Genomic DNA, 18,879 nt, shown 5'->3' with positions numbered 1-18,879 from the left:
GTACAATGAATTTGATAATTGCTCACCAAAGACATTGTTTTTTTTGCCTCTCATTAAGCTAGGCCTATAGAACTGCCCACATGGTGTAAAGACTTCCAAACGGACTTAAAGGCCCAGTGCAGACACACTAAATGTTAAGCATTGAAACCCCTTTCCCGTCAATGCTGATAGAGCAAGTGAGAATGTAAAAGTTACGGGAAATGCTGATAGAGCAAGTGAGAATGTAAAAGTTACGGGAAATGCTGCTGCAGTAACTTTTAAAATTTGCATAAAGGTCAGACATATTCAAAAGAAATCAAGAGCAAGACATTTTGAAAAGAAAAGAAAAAGATAAGTAGCCTTGCTTCAGTGTGAAATATGGATTCTACGTCTGCTTTTGGTAAGGCAGCTGGTTTATGTGGCCCTGTTGATAAGAGTCTATACTGTGCATGTTGCTGTTTTAGATCAGTGTGTCCTCTTATGTCTGATCTTGGAGATAGACCCTCTACACTAGAGTCTAATTCAGGGATGGAACTCCTGGACGTGGTCTATGCAAAACTAGACAAATTAACCTGATGTGAATTGCGATGCAAATGGTCTTCTCATGCTACCCAGTCAGTTCCTCTTTGTTCTCGACTTACAAGAAAATGCTGGTGCTAGTTATGGGGAAATATTTTTACTTCCCTGCGCTAACCACATGCGTGAGGTTACCAAATTATTCTTTAGAACTAAAACCAAGCTGACATGTACCATTAACTCACCAGCTGTCAGACATCATGGAAGCCATTCTATTTCTACTGATTGTGGGTCGGTCAATTTTCTGCTTTTTATTTGACCAACACATCATCATTGAAATGTCCTTGTTTTTGAAAGAAAAGCACATTTTTGGGTCATTAAAATAACCTCAAATTGATCAGTAATACATTGTAGACATTGTTCATGTTGTAAAAGACTATTGTAGCTGGAAACGGCTTATTTTTTTATGGAATATCAACATAGGCGTATAGAGGCACATTATCAGCAACCACCATTCCTGTGTTGCAATGGCACGTTGTGTTAGCTAATCCAGGTTTATAATTTTAAAAGGCTAATTGTTCAATTTCTCACATGGAATAGCCTTAATTTCTCAGAACAAGAATAGACTGACAAGTTTCAGAAGAAAGTTCTTTGTTTCTGCTCATTTTCAGCCTGTAATCGAACCCACAAATGCTGACGCTCCAGAAACTCAACTAGTCTAATGGCGGCCAGTTTTATTGCTTCTTTAATCAGGACAACAGTTTTCAGCTGTGTTAACATACTTGCAAAAGAAACGACAGTACATCATTAATTTAAGACATGAAGGTCAGTCAATGTGGAACATTTCTAGAACTTTGAAAGTTTCTTCAAGTGCAGTCGCAAAAACCATCAAGCGCTATGATGAAAGTGGCTCTCATTAGGACTGCCACAGGAAAGGAAGACCCAGAGTTACCTCTGCTGCAGAGGATAAGTTCATTAGAGTTACCACCCTCAGAAATTGCAGCCCGAATAAATGCTTCAGAGGGTTCAAGTAACAGACACATCTCAACATTAACTGTTCAGAGGAGACTGCATGAATCAGGCCTTCATGGTCAAATTGCTGCAAAGAAACCACTACTAAAGGACACCAATAAGAGGAAGAGACTTGCTTGGGCTAAGAAACATGAGCAATGGTCATTAGACCGGTGAAAATCTGTCCTTTGGTCTGATGAGTCCAAATTTGAGATTTATGGTTCCAACCGCCGTGGCTTTGTGAGACGCAGAGCAGGTGAACGGATGATCTCCACATGTGTCGTTCCCACCGTGAAGCATGGAGGAGGAGATATGATGGTGTGGAGGTGCTTTGCTGGTGACACTATCAGTGATTTATGTAGAATTCAAGGCACACCTAAACAGCATGGCTACCACAGCATTCTGCAGCGATACGTCATCCCATCTGGTTTGTGCAATGACCCAAAAACAAACCTCCAGGCGGTGTAAGGGCTATTTGACCAAGAAGGAGAGTGATGGAGTGCTGCATCAGATGACCTGGCCTCTACAATCACCTGACCTCAACCCAATTGAGATGGTTTAGGATGAGTTGGACCGCAGAGTGAAGGAAAGCAGCCAACAAGTGTTCAGCATATGTGGAACTCCAAGACTGCCAGAAAAGCATTCCAGGTAAAGCTGGTTGAGAGAATGCCAAGAGTGTGCAAAGCAGTCATCAAGGCAAATGGTGGCTACTGATCATCTCCAGCATTAAACAGACCCTGTTTAGGAACGTTCAACACTATGTACTGTTTAGTAGTGGGATGTTTTTTCTGAAGATAATCTAGTCTTTCTAAATTCACCTCTCATCTCCCTCATGTAGATATAAATGAGTGCTTAAATGAGAAGAACATCTGTAGGCTATTCAACTTGTATCAACACCTTTGAAAGCTACTACTGTCAATGCTATTCTGTCTTCAGATCGCTTGGCTTTGAATCATGTGGTGGTCAATATAATCTTATTGAAAGTGTGACTGTGTTAACGTGTGAGGGATTATCACCCTCTCTTTGTAAACATACAATCTTTAATCATCTTTCCATCTCCACTACTTTTCCCTTTACCACTCACTTTCTCTATCAGACATAGATGAGTGTGTTGAGAACCAACATTTTTGTGGGGAATGGAGAATCGATCTCAATCAGCTGGGCAGCTACCTGTGCAAGTGTCACACAGGATGCAGTCGCTATGGCAACAGACAAACTCAGTGTGCAGGTGAGAGACACATTTCTTCTTGGATGCTGTTGTATTGGGTTTAGTCTAAATACTCTTAAGGTGGCTACCTTTTGTCTGTCTTCCATGTACAGGCTGACTACTGAACCACCATAACATTCCTTGTCAAGTTTTATTTACCCAGGCCAAAACCTGAATGCCAGTTACTGGTGCCAGTGTCCTGCTGGATTTACTAACTTTAGCAAAAACCAAACTAAGTGTGTAGGTGAGAGTCAAGCACCATTCCACCTGTTGTCCATGATGTACTCCTTTATCATGCACAGCTATGTACATAGTGTACTGTAGAAGGGTATTGAGATAATGTCTCCATGCTTTTACTTTAGAGCTTCTGTGACCAGCATGAAACACAGCCTGGACAGGTAAAGCTTTACTTTAGAATTATTACATTATTCATTGAGAAAATTGTATTTTTCCTTGATCTAGAATTGTTTTATGCATTTCCCCACTAATGCACATGCCCCCCCCCCCCCCCTCCCCTCCCAGACTGTACCAGGCGTTTGACAGGTTCTTGTCTCTGTTGAGAAAAACAGTTAGGTGTTGAGCAACTCTACGTTGTCTGGACCTACAAGATAGTTACTGACTGGAGATGTGCTTTTGACAGTAAGTCACCACACACAAACACACACATGCATATAACTCTTGTCTCTTTTCTGTAGTTACTGGTTAATACCACTGATGTTCTTCAATTGGGCCTCCAGTCCAATGGTCACCGTAGTAGCAGTGAAGTGACTAGGTTACTGAGGAAGATTGAAATCTCTCTGACTGAACGCTCAGCTGCTGCCAGAGACCTAACCACACAGGTAACACATGGACTCTGAGCACACGCTGACCACATATTTACCATTTACTGACCACCTCGCAGGCACCACAGGTTGACCACAATCTGAGCACCATACTGATCATAAACGGAGCACTAACAAGCACATTACATTGTGTCAACGTTAAAATATAATTAATGCAATACTGTGTTCTTTCAGTAATGGTGATTTCTGCTCTGTGTTGATTTTGTCAATGTTGAAAAACAGAGATTGAGATTATGGTGAGGAGAGACTCCACCTGAAGGACCAGTCAGCCTGACCAATGAGAACACTCAACTTGACACCAACTAATTGAGAGAAAAGAGACAACGACATATACATTTGAGTCATTTAGCAGATGCTCTTATCCAGAGCGACTTCCAGTTAGTGCATTCATCTTAAGATAGCAAGGTGGGTGAACCACATATCACAGGCATAGAAAGTAAATTTCCCTCAGTAATGTAGCTATCGGTAGATTCAGAGCTAGAAGAGGGGTGGGGGTGTCAAGTGCAAGTGCTATTTTTTAATTAAAAAAATGGCGGGTGGTCGAGGTGAGGAGGATAATTATTTAAGATACTGTTTGAAGAGGTAGTGTTTCAGATGTTTTTGGAAGATGGGCAGGGACTCTGCTGACCTAGCTTCAGGGGGAAGCTGGTTCCACCATTGGGGTAACAGGACAGAGAAGAGCTTGGATTGGGCTGAGGTGGGAGCTCCCCCCCCACCCGTGCCATGAGACCTGAGGTGGCAGAGCGGAGTGCTCGGTTTGGGGTGTAGGGTTTGAGCTTAGCCTAAAGGTAGGGAGGGGCAGTTCCTCTTTCTGTTCCGTAGGTAAGCACCATGGTGTTGTAGTGGATGCGAGCTTCGACTGGAAGCCAGTAGAGTGAGTGAAGGAGCAGGGTGACATGAGGGATCTTGAGAATGTTGAAAACCACGCGGGCTTCTGAGTTCTGGATAAGTTGCAGGGGGTTGATTGCACAAGTGGTGAGCGCAGCCTCCAGCGAGTTGCAGTAGTCCAGACAGGAGAGGACAAGTGCCTGGATAAGGACATGTGCAGCTGCACTCCGAACTGATGATTACTTGTGTGCTGCCATCTGTGTGCAGTATTGAACAGTTGATCAGTAATATTCACCTATATCAGTCATTTATACTTGGCTCATTTGTTCATTCTCCAGCATTAACCAGACCTTGCTCAAGAACATTAAAACCATCCACTTTAAGGGGTCTTTATTCAGAAAATATGTATTTATTTTGACGTAAATATGATCTGTCAGAACTTTAAACATTATTTTCCTTTGATGTATAGCGCTTTGAATCAATACTCTTACCTTGAGTTTGAGGGTGTAAACAGGACTAGCCAAAACCAGTGCTTTTAAATGGCCATGTCATGACATTACACGTGTCATAACATTCTTTTGTATATGTGGTGTCATTTAGATATCGACGAGTGCCGTAGCAACTCCCTCATCTGTGGGGACAATTCAGATTGTTTCAAAACTGAGGGTAGCTACTTCTGTTTGTGTCATCCTGGGTTTGATGACTTTACTGGTGCCGCGCGACAATGCTTGGGTAAGAATTCTGTGTCTTTAGTATCATCCTTATAATCAGAGACTCTCACCCTCATCTCTCCATCTCCACTTCATCCTCACCAAATGTTTTCTCTTTCAGACATAGAGGAGTGTAATAGAGACGGAGTATGTGGAAATGGGGGAATCTGCCAAAACCTGATTGGCAGTTACTGGTGCCAGTGTCTTGCTGGATTTACTAACTTTGGCAAAAACCAAACTAAGTGTGTAGGTGAGAGACAAGCACCATTCCACCTGTTGTCCATGATGTACTCCTTTATCATGCACAGGTCTGTACATAGTGTACTGTAGAAGGGTATTGAGATAACACTGTATGTCTCCATGTTTTAACTTTAGAGCTTATTTGTGACCAGTATGAAACACAGGCTGGACAGGTAAAGCTTTACTTTAGAATTATTACGTTATTAATTGAGAAAAGGGTATTTTTCCTTGATCTTGAATGTCTTATGCATTTTCCCACTAATGCACATTCAAGTTTTCATAACAATCGGAAATCGGTATTTTTGGACACTGATTTTTTTACACCTTTATTTATCCGTTATTTAACTAGGCAAGTCAGTTAAGAACACATTGTTATTTTCAATGATGGTTTAGGAACGGTGGGTTAACTGCCTTGTTCAGGGGCAGAACTACAGATTTTTACCTTGTCAGCTCGGGGATTCAATCTTGCAACCTTACAGTTAACTAGTCCAACGCTCTAACCACCTGATTACATTGCACTCCACGAGGAGACTGCGTGTTACACGAATGCAGTAAGAAGCCACGGTAAGTTGCTAGCTAGCATTAAACTTATCTTATAAAAACAATCAATCAATCATAATCACTAGTTAACTACACATGGTTGATGATATTACTAGTTTATCTAGCGTGTCCTGCGTTGCATACAATCGATGCGGTGCGTATTTGCGAAAAAGGACTGTCTTGCTCCAATGTGTACCTAACCATAAACATCAATGCCTTTCTTAAAATCAATACACAAGTATATATTTTTAAACCCGCATATGTAGTTAATATTGCCTGCTAACCTGGCTCGTTGCGAACTCTGTGAAGACTATTTCTTCCTAACAAAGACAGCCAACTTCGCCAAGCGGGGGATGTTTTAACAAAAGCGCATTTGCAAAAAAAGCACAATCGTTGCACAACTGCACCTAACCATAAACATCAATGCCTTTCTAAAAATCAATACACAGAAGTATACATTTTTAAACCTGCATATTTAGCTAAAAGAAATCCAGGTTAGCAGGCAATATTAACCAGGTGAAATTGTGTCACTTCTCTTGCGTTCATTACACGCAGTCAGTGTATATGCAACAGTTTGGGCCGCCTAATTTGCCAGAATTTTACGTAATTATGACCTAACATTGAAGGTTGTGCAATGTAACAGGAATATTTAGACTTATGGATGCCACGCGTTAGATAAAATACGGAACGGTTCCGTATTTCAGTGAAAGAATAAACGTCTTGTTTTCGAGATGATAGTTCCCGGATTCGACCATATTAATGACCTAAGGCTCGTATTTCTGTGTGTTATTAGGTTATAATTAAGTCTATGATTTGATAGAGCAGTCTGACTGAGCGATGGTAGGCACCAGCAGGCTCGTAAGCATTCATTCAAACAGCACTTTAGTGCGTATTGCCAGCAGCTCGTCGCTGTGCTTCAAGCATTGAGCTGTTTATGACTTCAAGCCTAACAACTCCCGAGATTAGGCTGGTGTAACCAATGTGAAATGCCTAGCTAGTTAGCAGGGTGCGCGCTAATAGCGTTTCAAACGTCACTCGCTCTGAGACTTGGAGTAGTTGTTTCCCTTTCTCTGCATGGGTAACGCTGCTTCGAGGGTGGCTGTTGTCGATGTGTTCCTAGTTCAAGCCCAGGTAGGAGCGAGGAGAGAGACAGAAGCTATACTGTTCTAAGCTCTGTTCTAGGCCCTCTCCTATTCTCGCTATACACCAAGTCACTTGGCTCTGTCATAACCTCACATGGTCTCTCCTATCATTGCTATGCAGACGACACACAATTAATCTTCTCCTTTCCCCCTTCTGATGACCAGGTGGCGAATCGCATCTCTGCATGTCTGGCAGACATATCAGTGTGGATGACGGATCACCACCTCAAGCTGAACCTCGGCAAGACGGAGCTGCTCTTCCTCCCGGGGAAGGACTGCCCGTTCCATGATCTCGCCATCACGGTTGACAACTCCATTGTGTCCTCCTCCCAGAGCGCTAAGAACCTTGGCGTGATCCTGGACAACACCCTGTCGTTCTCAACTAACATCAAGGCGGTGGCCCGTTCCTGTAGGTTCATGCTCTACAACATCCGCAGAGTACGACCCTGCCTCACACAGGAAGTGGCGCAGGTCCTAATCCAGGCACTTGTCATCTCCCGTCTGGATTACTGCAACTCGCTGTTGGCTGGGCTCCCTGCCTGTGCCATTAAACCCCTACAACTCATCCAGAACGCCGCAGCCCGTCTGGTGTTCAACCTTCCCAAGTTCTCTCACGTCACCCCGCTCCTCCGCTCTCTCCACTGGCTTCCAGTTGAAGCTCGCATCCGCTACAAGACCATGGTGCTTGCCTACGGAGCTGTGAGGGGAACGGCACCTCAGTACCTCCAGGCTCTGATCAGGCCCTACACCCAAACAAGGGCACTGCGTTCATCCACCTCTGGCCTGCTCGCCTCCCTACCACTGAGAAAGTACAGTTCCCGCTCAGCCCAGTCAAAACTGTTCGCTGCTCTGGCCCCCCAATGGTGGAACAAACTCCCTCACGACGCCAGGACAGCGGAGTCAATCACCACCTTCCGGAGACTCCTGAAACACCACCTCTTTAAGGAATACCTAGGATAGGATAAAGTAATCCCTCTCACCCCCCTTAAAAGATTTAGATGCACTACTGTTCCACTGGATGTCATAAGGTGAATGCACCAATTTGTAAGTCGCTCTGGATAAGAGCGTCTGCTAAATGACTTAAATGTAAATGTAAATGTTACACTGGCAATACTAAAGTGCATATAAGAGCATCCAATAGTCAAAGGTATATGAAATACAAATCGTATAGAGAGAAATTTTCCTATAATTCCTATAATAACTACAACCTAAAACTTCTTACCTGGGAAAATTGAATACTCCTGTTAAAATAAACCACCAGCTTTCATATGTTCTCATGTTCTGAGCAAGGAACTTAAAAGTTACCTTTTTTACACGGCACATATTGCACTTTTATTTTCTTCTGCAACACTTTTTTTGCATTATTTAAACCAAATTGAACATGATTCATTTTTTTAGGCTAAATTGATTTTATTGATGTATTATATTAAGTTGAAATAAGTGTTCATTCAGTATTGTTGTAATTGTCATTATTACAAATACATGTATTTTTTTAAATCGGCCGATTAATCAGTATCGGCTTTTTTGGCCCTCCAATAATCGGTATCGGTATTGAAAATCATAATCGGTCGACCTCTAACACACACGTACAAAACCTTATGTCGCTCTTCTCTTGTTACTGGTTAATACCACTGATGTTGTTCAACTGGGCCTCCAGTCCAATGGTCACCGTAGTAGCAGTGAAGTGACTAAGTTACTGAGAACGATTGAAATCTCTATCAGACTGATCGCTCCACTGTTGACAGAGAACGTGACCAGGATAGAGACCAACCACACAGGTAATATAAACACACTGAGCACATGCTGACCACATATTTACAATGGGTCGGCAGGTAGCCTAGTGGTGAGAATGTTGAACCAGTAACCGGAAGTTTGCTGGATCCAATCCCCTAGCTGACAAGGTAAAAATCTGTCATTCTGCCCCTGAGCAAGGCTGTTAACGCATTGTTCCAAAGACGTGGATGTCGATTTAAGGCAGCTGCCCACACCTCTCTGATTCAGAGGGGTTGGGTTAAATGCGGAAGACACAATTCAGTTCACAAGAGCCAGCAGCTCATGTCCAGTGCCGCGACGGTGTCCGTTAGCAACTCCAACACAACATACCTGCCACAACAGGTTCATCTCACCTTCAATCACCTGCAGGTAACACTTGTCTCTAATTAATAGTCTATGACTGTCAGTAAAATATGTTTATATGTTTTCCATTGACATGTTTTCCATTAAGTCACGTTTTTTCCTAAATTGACTGAGTGGTACTGGAATTGACCCCAACCCATATACACTGTGTCCTAGTCCAGTGATGTTGACCCCACCTGTGTTTATTGGTCGGATGAGAATGGACGTGGTCTGGGCGGGGTTGCACCTTAGTGATTTCGAACTCCACCCACACTGTGTGCTCCTGCAACCATCTCAGCACATTCGCTCTGCTGAAGGGAATCCATCAGGAACAGGTAAAGAGAACACTAACCTGTTTTCCATCTCACCTTTTTATGCGAGTAAAGTACATGTCGTTTAAAAAATGTCATGACAGGCCTGATGGAAACAGAAAATGTTTCGGAAAACTTTCTAATTGTCAAGAAAACAAAATACGCTAGACAAGGTGGGATCTTTTTGTGTCTGTAAAAATATGTATGCAAGAAATGTCAGTGGAAATGTTTTTAAGGCCAAATATTGATATAATAACCATGATATGGAAGTAAACTTGGAGACACGCTATGACGTGTGTGGTCCTCCCACTATGACTTCGAGAAATCTTGTAGTTTATTAGGCAACAGACTAAGTATGTTAATGTTGAACTTCACAGGGTGGTGAATGAGTGATGAGTTTGATGCTGCTTTCAAATAGCGCTGTGGGCTTAAGGGCACGTGACAAAACTGGAGTGCGCACACTTGCTATATAAAGCTTTTTTTGTTTGTTGAGAAAACCATCAGTAGTATTGAAAATGCCATGTAAACCCATGTAACTTTATTTTTTATTCGGTACATGTTAATTTAACCGCAAAGGGTATTTTATGTGCACTATGTCATCACGTACAGGCTTTTATTTGTAACAAATCATTTTGATGGAAACACCTCTGGTGGGAAAATGTTGTTTTAATGCAGATTTTAGAGTATTACCATTCACATTTTTCGCAAATTGGCTGGAAACCTAGCTAGTGTAGCACATCTGATGGGGGTGAAAACATATTCCAGGATATCTGTGTCAGAGACTTCCTTTGGTTCCTCTGTAAAGGTTAATGTTTTAAACTGCTAAATGTGTTTGATGCATTTGTCACATTATTTAGGGGAGTTTGATGCTTGTTGATTGCTTGAGTGCTGCTGTTGTGTTTGATATGTTCATACTGTCTAGATGGTGTGTGTCTGATGCTTGTTATTCCTCTTCGGCAGGGAAGCGGGCAGCTGTTGTTGGTGATGTGGGTGGGTGTTTTTGTGGCACTGACCTGTGTGGTCCTGTCCCTGATCACCACCCTGTGGTGTCGCTTTGTCAGCCGCAAACGCCGTGGAGGACGCCGGCTGCAACGGGATGTACAGCTACATAGAAAATAAGAGATGGATTTGAACTATTTGTGTTCTAAGAAAAGCTTTACTTGGAATCCATTTGAAAATATTGTCTCTTGGCTTGCAAGGACATCCAATTACCAGAATTTGTATTTATTTAAGTAGTTTAAAAATGTACCAAACAAACAAAAACAAAAACACAACTTTTTATTAATAGATATACAATTTTTCATCTATAGAAATCAGTTCTGGACTGTAATAGATGAGCTCTCATCTCTATGGCAACATAAGTAATTTCAGTCTCATAAACATGGTTTGTAATTTGTAGAGATGAGAATAGTGGTAAATCCACTCAACGCTGCATTTGTCCAGTATTTTTTTAAATGGTACCTTTATTTAACTAGGCAAGTCGGCCTAGGAACTGTGGGTAAACTGCCTGTTCAGGGGCAGAACGACAGATTTGTACCTTGTCAGCTCGGGGATTTGAACTTGCAACCTTTCGGTTACAAGTCCAACACTTTAACCACTAGGCTACTCTGCTGCCTCTTTTTTTTAAATTCTTATTTTATGCCACTTGGTTGTTGTTGTAACTGACTTATTTGAAGTGAAAGTAATATTTTTCCTGTTTATTTTACAGTGCTTGAGAAGGTATTTAAATCCACAAATCATCTCACTATTATATCCTTCATTCTGAAATAAATGTCTAAATATGAGCTGTCCGTTTTGTAAAAAAAAAAAGCACAACATCATACTGAAAGTACAATGAATTTGATAATTGCTCACCCAAGACATTGTTTTTTTTTGCCTCTCATTAGGCCTAGGCCTTTATAACTGCCCACATGGTGTAAACACTTCCAAACGGACTTAAAGGCCCAGTGCAGTCAAGAACATGATTTCCTGAGTTTTATGTATATTTAAACACTTTGAGGTTGGAATAAGACTGTGAAATTGTGGACATTATGATAATGCCCTTTTAGTGTAAGAGCTGTTTGAAAATGTCAGCCTGTTTAGGTAGGATGGAGTTTTGGCTTGCTGGTGACATCACCAAGCAGTAAATTAGTCAATAGACCAATAAGAAAGAGCGTTCCAAACCTGGGCTGTAATCATAAAAATCCCCCATCCCCCAAAATAAGCTTTTTGATTTTAGTTGAAGGTTAGGCAGGCATATGGTTAGCCGTGTGTTTAAGTTTAGGGTTAGGATTCAAATTAAATTTTAATTAAGAAGAGACATTTTAGAAATAAGCTGTGGCTGTAGTAACTAGTGACGACAAGTGCACAGAGAGAAATAGCTTTGTCAAGAAAACTTAGCGTTTTGTGTCAGCCAGACTAGAGAAATGTATGTCTGCCCTAAAACTTACCGTTGATCATCATGAAGGAACATAGTGTGCGTGATATTAATATTGTAAATCCAATGTCTCCCACCATTTGATCATAGTTGCTTCTTCATTTTCCAACAGGCTGTTTATCACACAAATGCATTTGCCATCATTATCATGACTTGGATATCTCTCATTCTCAATAGGTCTTGAAACTTCTCTCTTCATTGGTTAATCGACCTACCCTTTGAGCTAACATAAATCTAGATAATGTAGCCTTTCAATATATTAGGATGCTTCGGCTATGGAAGGAGAATTCGTCAGGAAAATTATTGATTTCATGGACAAATAGTCCCACCACCACTTCAAGAAAAACCCAGAAACGCTCTTTATTTGTGTAATCACAAAGACACACTAAATGTTAAGTATTCAAACCCCTTTCCCGTCAATGCTGATAGAGCAAGTGAGAATGTAAAAGTTACGGGAAATGCTGCTGCAGTAACTTTTAAAATTTGCATAAAGGTCAGACATCTTCAAAAGAAATCAAGAGCAAGACATTTTGAAAAGAAAAGAAAAAGATAAGTAGCCTTGCTTCAGTGTGAAATATGGATTCTAAGTCTGCTTTTGGTAAGGCAGCTGGTTTATGTGGCCCTGTTGATAAGAGTCTATACTGTGCATGTTGCTGTTTTAGATCAGTGTGTCCTCTTATGTCTGATCTTGGAGATAGACCCTCTACACTAGAGTCTAATTCAGGGATGGAACTCCTGGACGTGGTCTATGCAAAACTAGACAAATTAACCTGATGTGAATTGCGATGCAAATGGTCTTCTCATGCTACCCAGTCAGTTCCTCTTTGTAGTAAAAACTCACTCATCTGTGGGCACAATTCAGCTTGCTTCAACACTATCATGTGCTTTCACCCATGGAATTAGCTGTTAGGAGGTCAAAGGTCAAGGGGGTGGGATGACCTGAAATATTCTGCTTTTACAAAATGTTATGCTGTTTTCAAATGAAACACAATTACCTTGCTCCTGTTACAGCTTTTAAAATTCATGTATTTTTTAGGCATTACTGTGTGTGTTTCTCTGGGTTTAATGACTACTGGTGGCACTCAACAATGCTTGGGTAAGAATTCTGTGTCTTTAGTATCATTCTTATAATCAGATACTCTCACCCTCATCTCTCCATCTCATCCTCACCACACACTTTCTCTTTCAGACATAGACGAGTGTGTTAAGATCCCAGATATTTGTGGGAAATGGGGAACCTGTCGTAATCAGGGTTGTAGCTACCTGTGCACGTGTCCCAATGGATTTAGGAACTCTGGCAACGGACAAACTCCGTGTGTAGGTGAGAGAAACACAATTCTTCTTGAGTCTTCTGACTGTCCCGTCCACTGCTGTGTTATTTTGACTGACCCATAATATTCTGTTTCAACTGGTATTTAGTCCTTGTGTAACAGGCTTCACTGTGCCTGCTTTACTGTCCCTGGCTCAAACTAATTATCCTCTGATTAACAAACACACATAACTGTCTGCTTGACAACACATTAGCCAGATGCGCCATCGAAAAGGTACCATTTTGGTGATGAAGATGGAAACATTTTAAACTCTCTTACACTTGGACTCAACATTATTTAGATATCAACGAGTGTATAGACATTCTCCCCGTCTGTGGGGACAATTGAACATGCGTCAACACCGCAGGCTGTTTAAAACTGTGTCTTCCTGGGTTTAGATTAGAGCCTGAGAATATCACTGGTAAAATGTTTGTGTGTGACGTCCTTTCTTGTCATCCCACACTTTCAACATCTCTCCCTTAATTCCTCATCTCTTTCTTTCTCTCTTCCTCTTTCAGACATTGACGAGTGTAATACAGACGGAGTATGTGGAAATGTGGGCATCTGTCAAAACCTGATTGGCAGTTATTGGTGCCAGCGTCCTGCTGGATTTACTAACTTTGGCAAAAACCAAGCTAAGTGTGTAGGTGAGAGACAAGCACCATTCCACTTGTCGTCCATGATGTACTCCTTTATCATGCACAGCTATGTACATAGTGTACTGTAGAAGGGTATTGAGATAATATGTCTCCATGTTTTAACTTTAGATCTTAATTGTGACCAGTACGAAACACAGCCTGGACAGGTAAAGCTTTACTTTAGAATTATTACATTATTAATTGAGAAAATGGTATTTTTACTTGAACTTGAAATGTGTTATGCATTTTCCCACTAATGCACATGCCCCCCTCCCTCCCTCCCTCCCTCCCTCCCTCCCTCCCTCCCAGACTCTACCATGCTTTGATATTTTATTGTCTCTGTTGAGAAACAACTGTTTGGTGTTGAGCAACTCTATGTTGCCTGGACCGACAAGACTGCTGCCAACTGGAGATGTGCTTTTGACAGTAAGTCACCACACAGAAACACACATGCAAATGCACACACACACACGTACAAAACCCTCATGTGTCTCTTCTCTAGTTACTGGTTAATGCCACTGATGTTGTTCAACTGGGCCTCCAGTCCAATGGTCACCTTAGTAGCAGTGAAGTGACTAAGTTACTGAGGACGATTGAAATCTCTATCAGACTGATCGCTCCACTGCTGACAGAGAACGTGACCAGGATAGAGACCAACCACACAGGTAACATACACACACTGAGCACATAATTACAATGGGGCGGCAGGTAGCCTAACGGACGTTGGAACAGTAACCGGAAGGTTGCTGAATCGAATCCCTGAGCTGACAAGATAAAAATCTGTCGTTCTGCCCCTGAGCAAGGCAGTTAACCCATTGTTCCATGGGCGACGAAGACGTGGATGTCGATTTAAGGCAGCTGCCTGCACCTCTCTGATTCAGAGGGGTTGGGTTAAATGCAGAAGATACAATTCAGTTGAAAACATTCAGTTGGACCACTGACTAGGTATCACGCTTTCCCATTTACTTACTACTTCACAGGTACTGCAATCTGAGCACCATACTGACCATAAACGGAGCACTAACGAGCACATTACATTGTGTCAACTTAAAATATAATTAATGCAATACTGTATTCTTTCAGTAATGGTGATTTCTGCTCTGTGTTGATTTTGTCAATATGTTGAAAAACAGAGGTTGAGATTATGGTGAGAAGAGACAAGACTCCACCTGAAGGACCAGTCAGCCTGACCAATGAGAACACTCAACTTGACACCACCTGGGAGACGGTGGTTGGAGATGACCAGAATTACCCAGGTAGCCACAGTCCTACAGTACCAATCATCTGCTCCAAATATTATTAAAGGCACACATTGAGATATTGTGAGTTGTATATGTTTTTGTATCAGGCCTTATGTTTTCTTGTGTTGTTTTTTATGTGCAGGGTTTGCATTTGTTTTTCTGCTCAGCCATAAGAATCTGGATAGTCTGAAGGACAGTACTTCTCATCAGAGCCAGCAGCTCATGTCCAGTGCTGCGACAGTTTCCGTTAGCAACTCCAACACAACATACCTGCCCCAACAGGTTAATCTCACCTTCAATCACCTGCAGGTAACACTTGTCTCTACTTAATAGTTTCTGACTGTCAGTAAAACATGTTTTTCATTGGTATATTTTCCATTAAGTCACATTTTTTCCTGAATTTACTGAGTAAATGGAATTGACCCCAACCCATATACACTGTGTCCTAGTCCAGTGATGTTGACCCCACCTGTGTTTATTGGTCGGATGAGAATGGACCGGGGGTGTGGTCTGGGCGGGGTTGTACCTTAGTGACGTCAAACTCCAACCAGACTGTGTGCTCCTGCAACCATCTCAGCACATTCGCTGTGCTGAACGAAATGCAACAGGTAAAGGTGATGAGAACACTAACCTGTTTTCCATCCAACCTTTTTATGCAAGTAAAGTACATGTCATGACAGGCCTGATGAAAACTTTCTAAATGTCAAGAAAACAAAATAATCTAGACAAGGTGGGATTGTGTCGGTAAAAATAATTATGCAAGACATGTTGGTGGAAACGCTTTTAAGGCCAAATATTGATATAATAACCATGATATGGAAGTAAACTTGGAGTCACGCCGTGTGTGGTCCTCCCACTATGACTTGTCGGGAAAGCATGCAGTTTATTAGGCAACAGACTAAGTATGTTTATGTTGAACTTCACAGGGTGGTGAATGTGCATGGTGATGAGCTTGATGCTGCTTTCAAATAGCGCTGTGGGCTTAAGGGCACGTTTCAATACCGGAGTGGGCGCATTTGCTATAAAGCGCATGAAAATAATTGTGAGAAAACCCTCAGTAGAGTCGAAAATGCCATGTAAACCCATTTATTTTTTATTCGGTACATGGACATTTTACCGCAAAGGGTATTTTTATCTGCACTATGTCATCAAGTACAGCCTTTTATCCGCAACAAGTCAATGTGATGGAAACACCTCTCTGGTGGGAAAATGCACATATTGTTTTAATGCTGATTTTAGAGTATTCCCATGTAAATCTGTTGCCAAATGGATGGAAACTTACTGTAGCTAGTGTAGCACATCTGAAGAGGGAGAAAATATATTCCCAGATATGTGTGTCAGAGACTATCTTTGGCTCATCTGTAAATGTTCATGTTTTAAACTACTAAATGTAAGTGTTTGATTCATTTGTCACATTATTTAGGGGAGTTTGATACTTGTTGAGTGCTTAAGTTAAGTGCTGTTGTTTGATATGTTCGTATTGTCTAGATGGTGTGTGTCTAATGCTTGTTATTCCTCTTCGGCAAGGAAGCGGGCAGCTGTCGTTGGTGATGTGGGTGGGTGTTTTTGTGGCACTGACCTGTGTGGTCCTGTCCCTGATCACCACCCTGTGGTGTCGCTTTGTCAGCCGCAAACGCCGTGGAGGACGCCGGCTGCAACAGGATGTACAGCTACATAGAAAATAAGACATGGATTTGAACTATTTGTGTTCTAAGAAAAGCTTTTTTTGGAATCCATTTGAAAATATTGTCTCTTGGCTTGCAAGGACATCCAATTGCCAGAATTTGTATTTATTTAAGTAGTTTAAAAATGTACCAAACAAACAAAAACAAAAACACAACTTTTTATGAATATATTTTTCATCTATAGAAATCAGTTCTGAACTGTAATAGATGAGCTCTCATCTCTATGGCAACATAAGTAATTTCAGTCTCATAAACATGGTTTGTAATTTGTAGAGATGAGAATAGTGGTAAATCCACTCATCGCTGCATTTGTCCAGTATTTTTTTTAAAATGGTACCTTTATTTAACTAGGCAAGTCAGCCTAGGAACTGTGGGTCAACTGCCTGTTCAGGGGCAGAACGACAGATTTGTACCTTGTCAGCTCGGAGATTTGAACTTGCAACCTTTCGGTTACAAGTCCAACACTGTAACCACTAGGCTACTCTGCTGCCTCTTTAAAAAATATATATTTTATGCCACTTGGTTGTTGTTGTAACTGACTTATTTGAAGTGAAAGTAATATTTTTCCTGTTTATTTTACAGTGCTTGAGAAGGTATTTAAATCCACAAATCATCTTGCTATTATATCCTTCATTCTGACATAAATGTCTAAATATGAGCTGTCTGTTTGTAAAAAAAATAAAGCACTACATCATACTGAAAGTACAATGAATTTGATAATTGCTCACCAAAGACATTGTTTTTTTTGCCTCTCATTAAGCTAGGCCTATAGAACTGCCCACATGGTGTAAAGACTTCCAAACGGACTTAAAGGCCCAGTGCAGACACACTAAATGTTAAGCATTGAAACCCCTTTCCCGTCAATGCTGATAGAGCAAGTGAGAATGTAAAAGTTACGGGAAATGCTGATAGAGCAAGTGAGAATGTAAAAGTTACGGGAAATGCTGCTGCAGTAACTTTTAAAATTTGCATAAAGGTCAGACATATTCAAAAGAAATCAAGAGCAAGACATTTTGAAAAGAAAAGAAAAAGATAAGTAGCCTTGCTTCAGAGTGAAATATGGATTCTACGTCTGCTTTTGGTAAGGCAGCTGGTTTATGTGGCCCTGTTGATAAGAGTCTATACTGTGCATGTTGCTGTTTTAGATCAGTGTGTCCTCTTATGTCTGATCTTGGAGATAGACCCTCTACACTAGAGTCTAATTCAGGGATGGAACTCCTGGACGTGGTCTACGCAAAACTAGACAAATTAACCTGATGTGAATTGCGATGCAAATGGTCTTCTCATGCTACCCAGTCAGTTCCTCTTTGTTCTCGACTTACAAGAAAATGCTGGTGCTAGTTATGGGGAAATATTTTTACTTCCATTTACATTACATTTACATTTAAGTCATTTAGCAGACGCTCTTATCCAGAGCGACTTACAAACTTCCCTGCGCTAACCACATGCGTGAGGTTACCAAATTATTCTTTAGAACTAAAACCAAGCTGACATGTACCATTAACTCACCAGCTGTCAGACATCATGGAAGCCATTCTATTTCTACTGATTGTGGGTCGGTCAATTTTCTGCTTTTTATTTGACCAACACATCATCATTGAAATGTCCTTGTTTTTGAAAGAAAAGCACATTTTTGGGTCATTAAAATAACCTCAAATTGATCAGTAATACATTGTAGACATTGTTCATGTTGTAAAAGACTATTGTAGCTGGAAACGGCTTATTTTTTTATGGAATATCAACATAGGCGTATAGAGGCACATTATCAGCAACCACCATTCCTGTGTTGCAATGGCACGTTGTGTTAGCTAATCCAGGTTTATAATTTTAAAAGGCTAATTGTTCAATTTCTCACATGGAATAGCCTTAATTTCTCAGAACAAGAATAGACTGACAAGTTACAGAAGAAAGTTCTTTGTTTCTGCTCATTTTCAGCCTGTAATCGAACCCACAAATGCTGACGCTCCAGAAACTCAACTAGTCTAATGGCGGCCAGTTTTATTGCTTCTTTAATCAGGACAACAGTTTTCAGCTGTGTTAACATACTTGCAAAAGAAACGACAGTACATCATTAATTTAAGACATGAAGGTCAGTCAATGTGGAACATTTCTAGAACTTTGAAAGTTTCTTCAAGTGCAGTCGCAAAA

At 41.2% G+C, this 18,879-nt stretch overlaps 1 protein-coding gene across 3 annotated transcripts; it reads left to right on the top strand.

Moving 5' to 3' along the window:
• Positions 1–8,421: 8,421 nt before the first annotated feature.
• Positions 8,422–17,433, top strand: LOC135572199 (adhesion G protein-coupled receptor E5-like). 3 transcript variants are annotated; one of them, XM_065019722.1, is made up of 12 exons: positions 8,422–9,157; positions 9,308–9,465; positions 10,402–12,953; positions 13,047–13,178; positions 13,686–13,814; positions 13,935–13,972; positions 14,115–14,231; positions 14,308–14,470; positions 14,939–15,061; positions 15,189–15,355; positions 15,496–15,654; positions 16,578–17,433. In XM_065019722.1, the coding sequence occupies exons 3-12, from the start codon at positions 12,881–12,883 to the stop codon at positions 16,722–16,724; spliced, it is 1,248 nt and encodes a 415-aa protein (XP_064875794.1). In that variant the 5' UTR covers positions 8,422–9,157; positions 9,308–9,465; positions 10,402–12,880; the 3' UTR covers positions 16,725–17,433. The 3 variants fall into 3 exon arrangements, with proteins under 3 accessions (XP_064875794.1, XP_064875793.1, XP_064875795.1); XM_065019721.1 differs by having other exon boundaries at positions 8,422–9,465; XM_065019723.1 differs by having other exon boundaries at positions 8,424–9,465; positions 16,574–16,689.
• The last annotated feature ends 1,446 nt before the right edge of the window (positions 17,434–18,879 follow it).

Source organism: Oncorhynchus nerka, linkage group LG6, assembly GCF_034236695.1.
Source record: "Oncorhynchus nerka isolate Pitt River linkage group LG6, Oner_Uvic_2.0, whole genome shotgun sequence".
Taxonomy (NCBI): domain Eukaryota; kingdom Metazoa; phylum Chordata; class Actinopteri; order Salmoniformes; family Salmonidae; genus Oncorhynchus; species Oncorhynchus nerka.
This window is presented reverse-complemented; position numbering and strand designations above follow the sequence as displayed.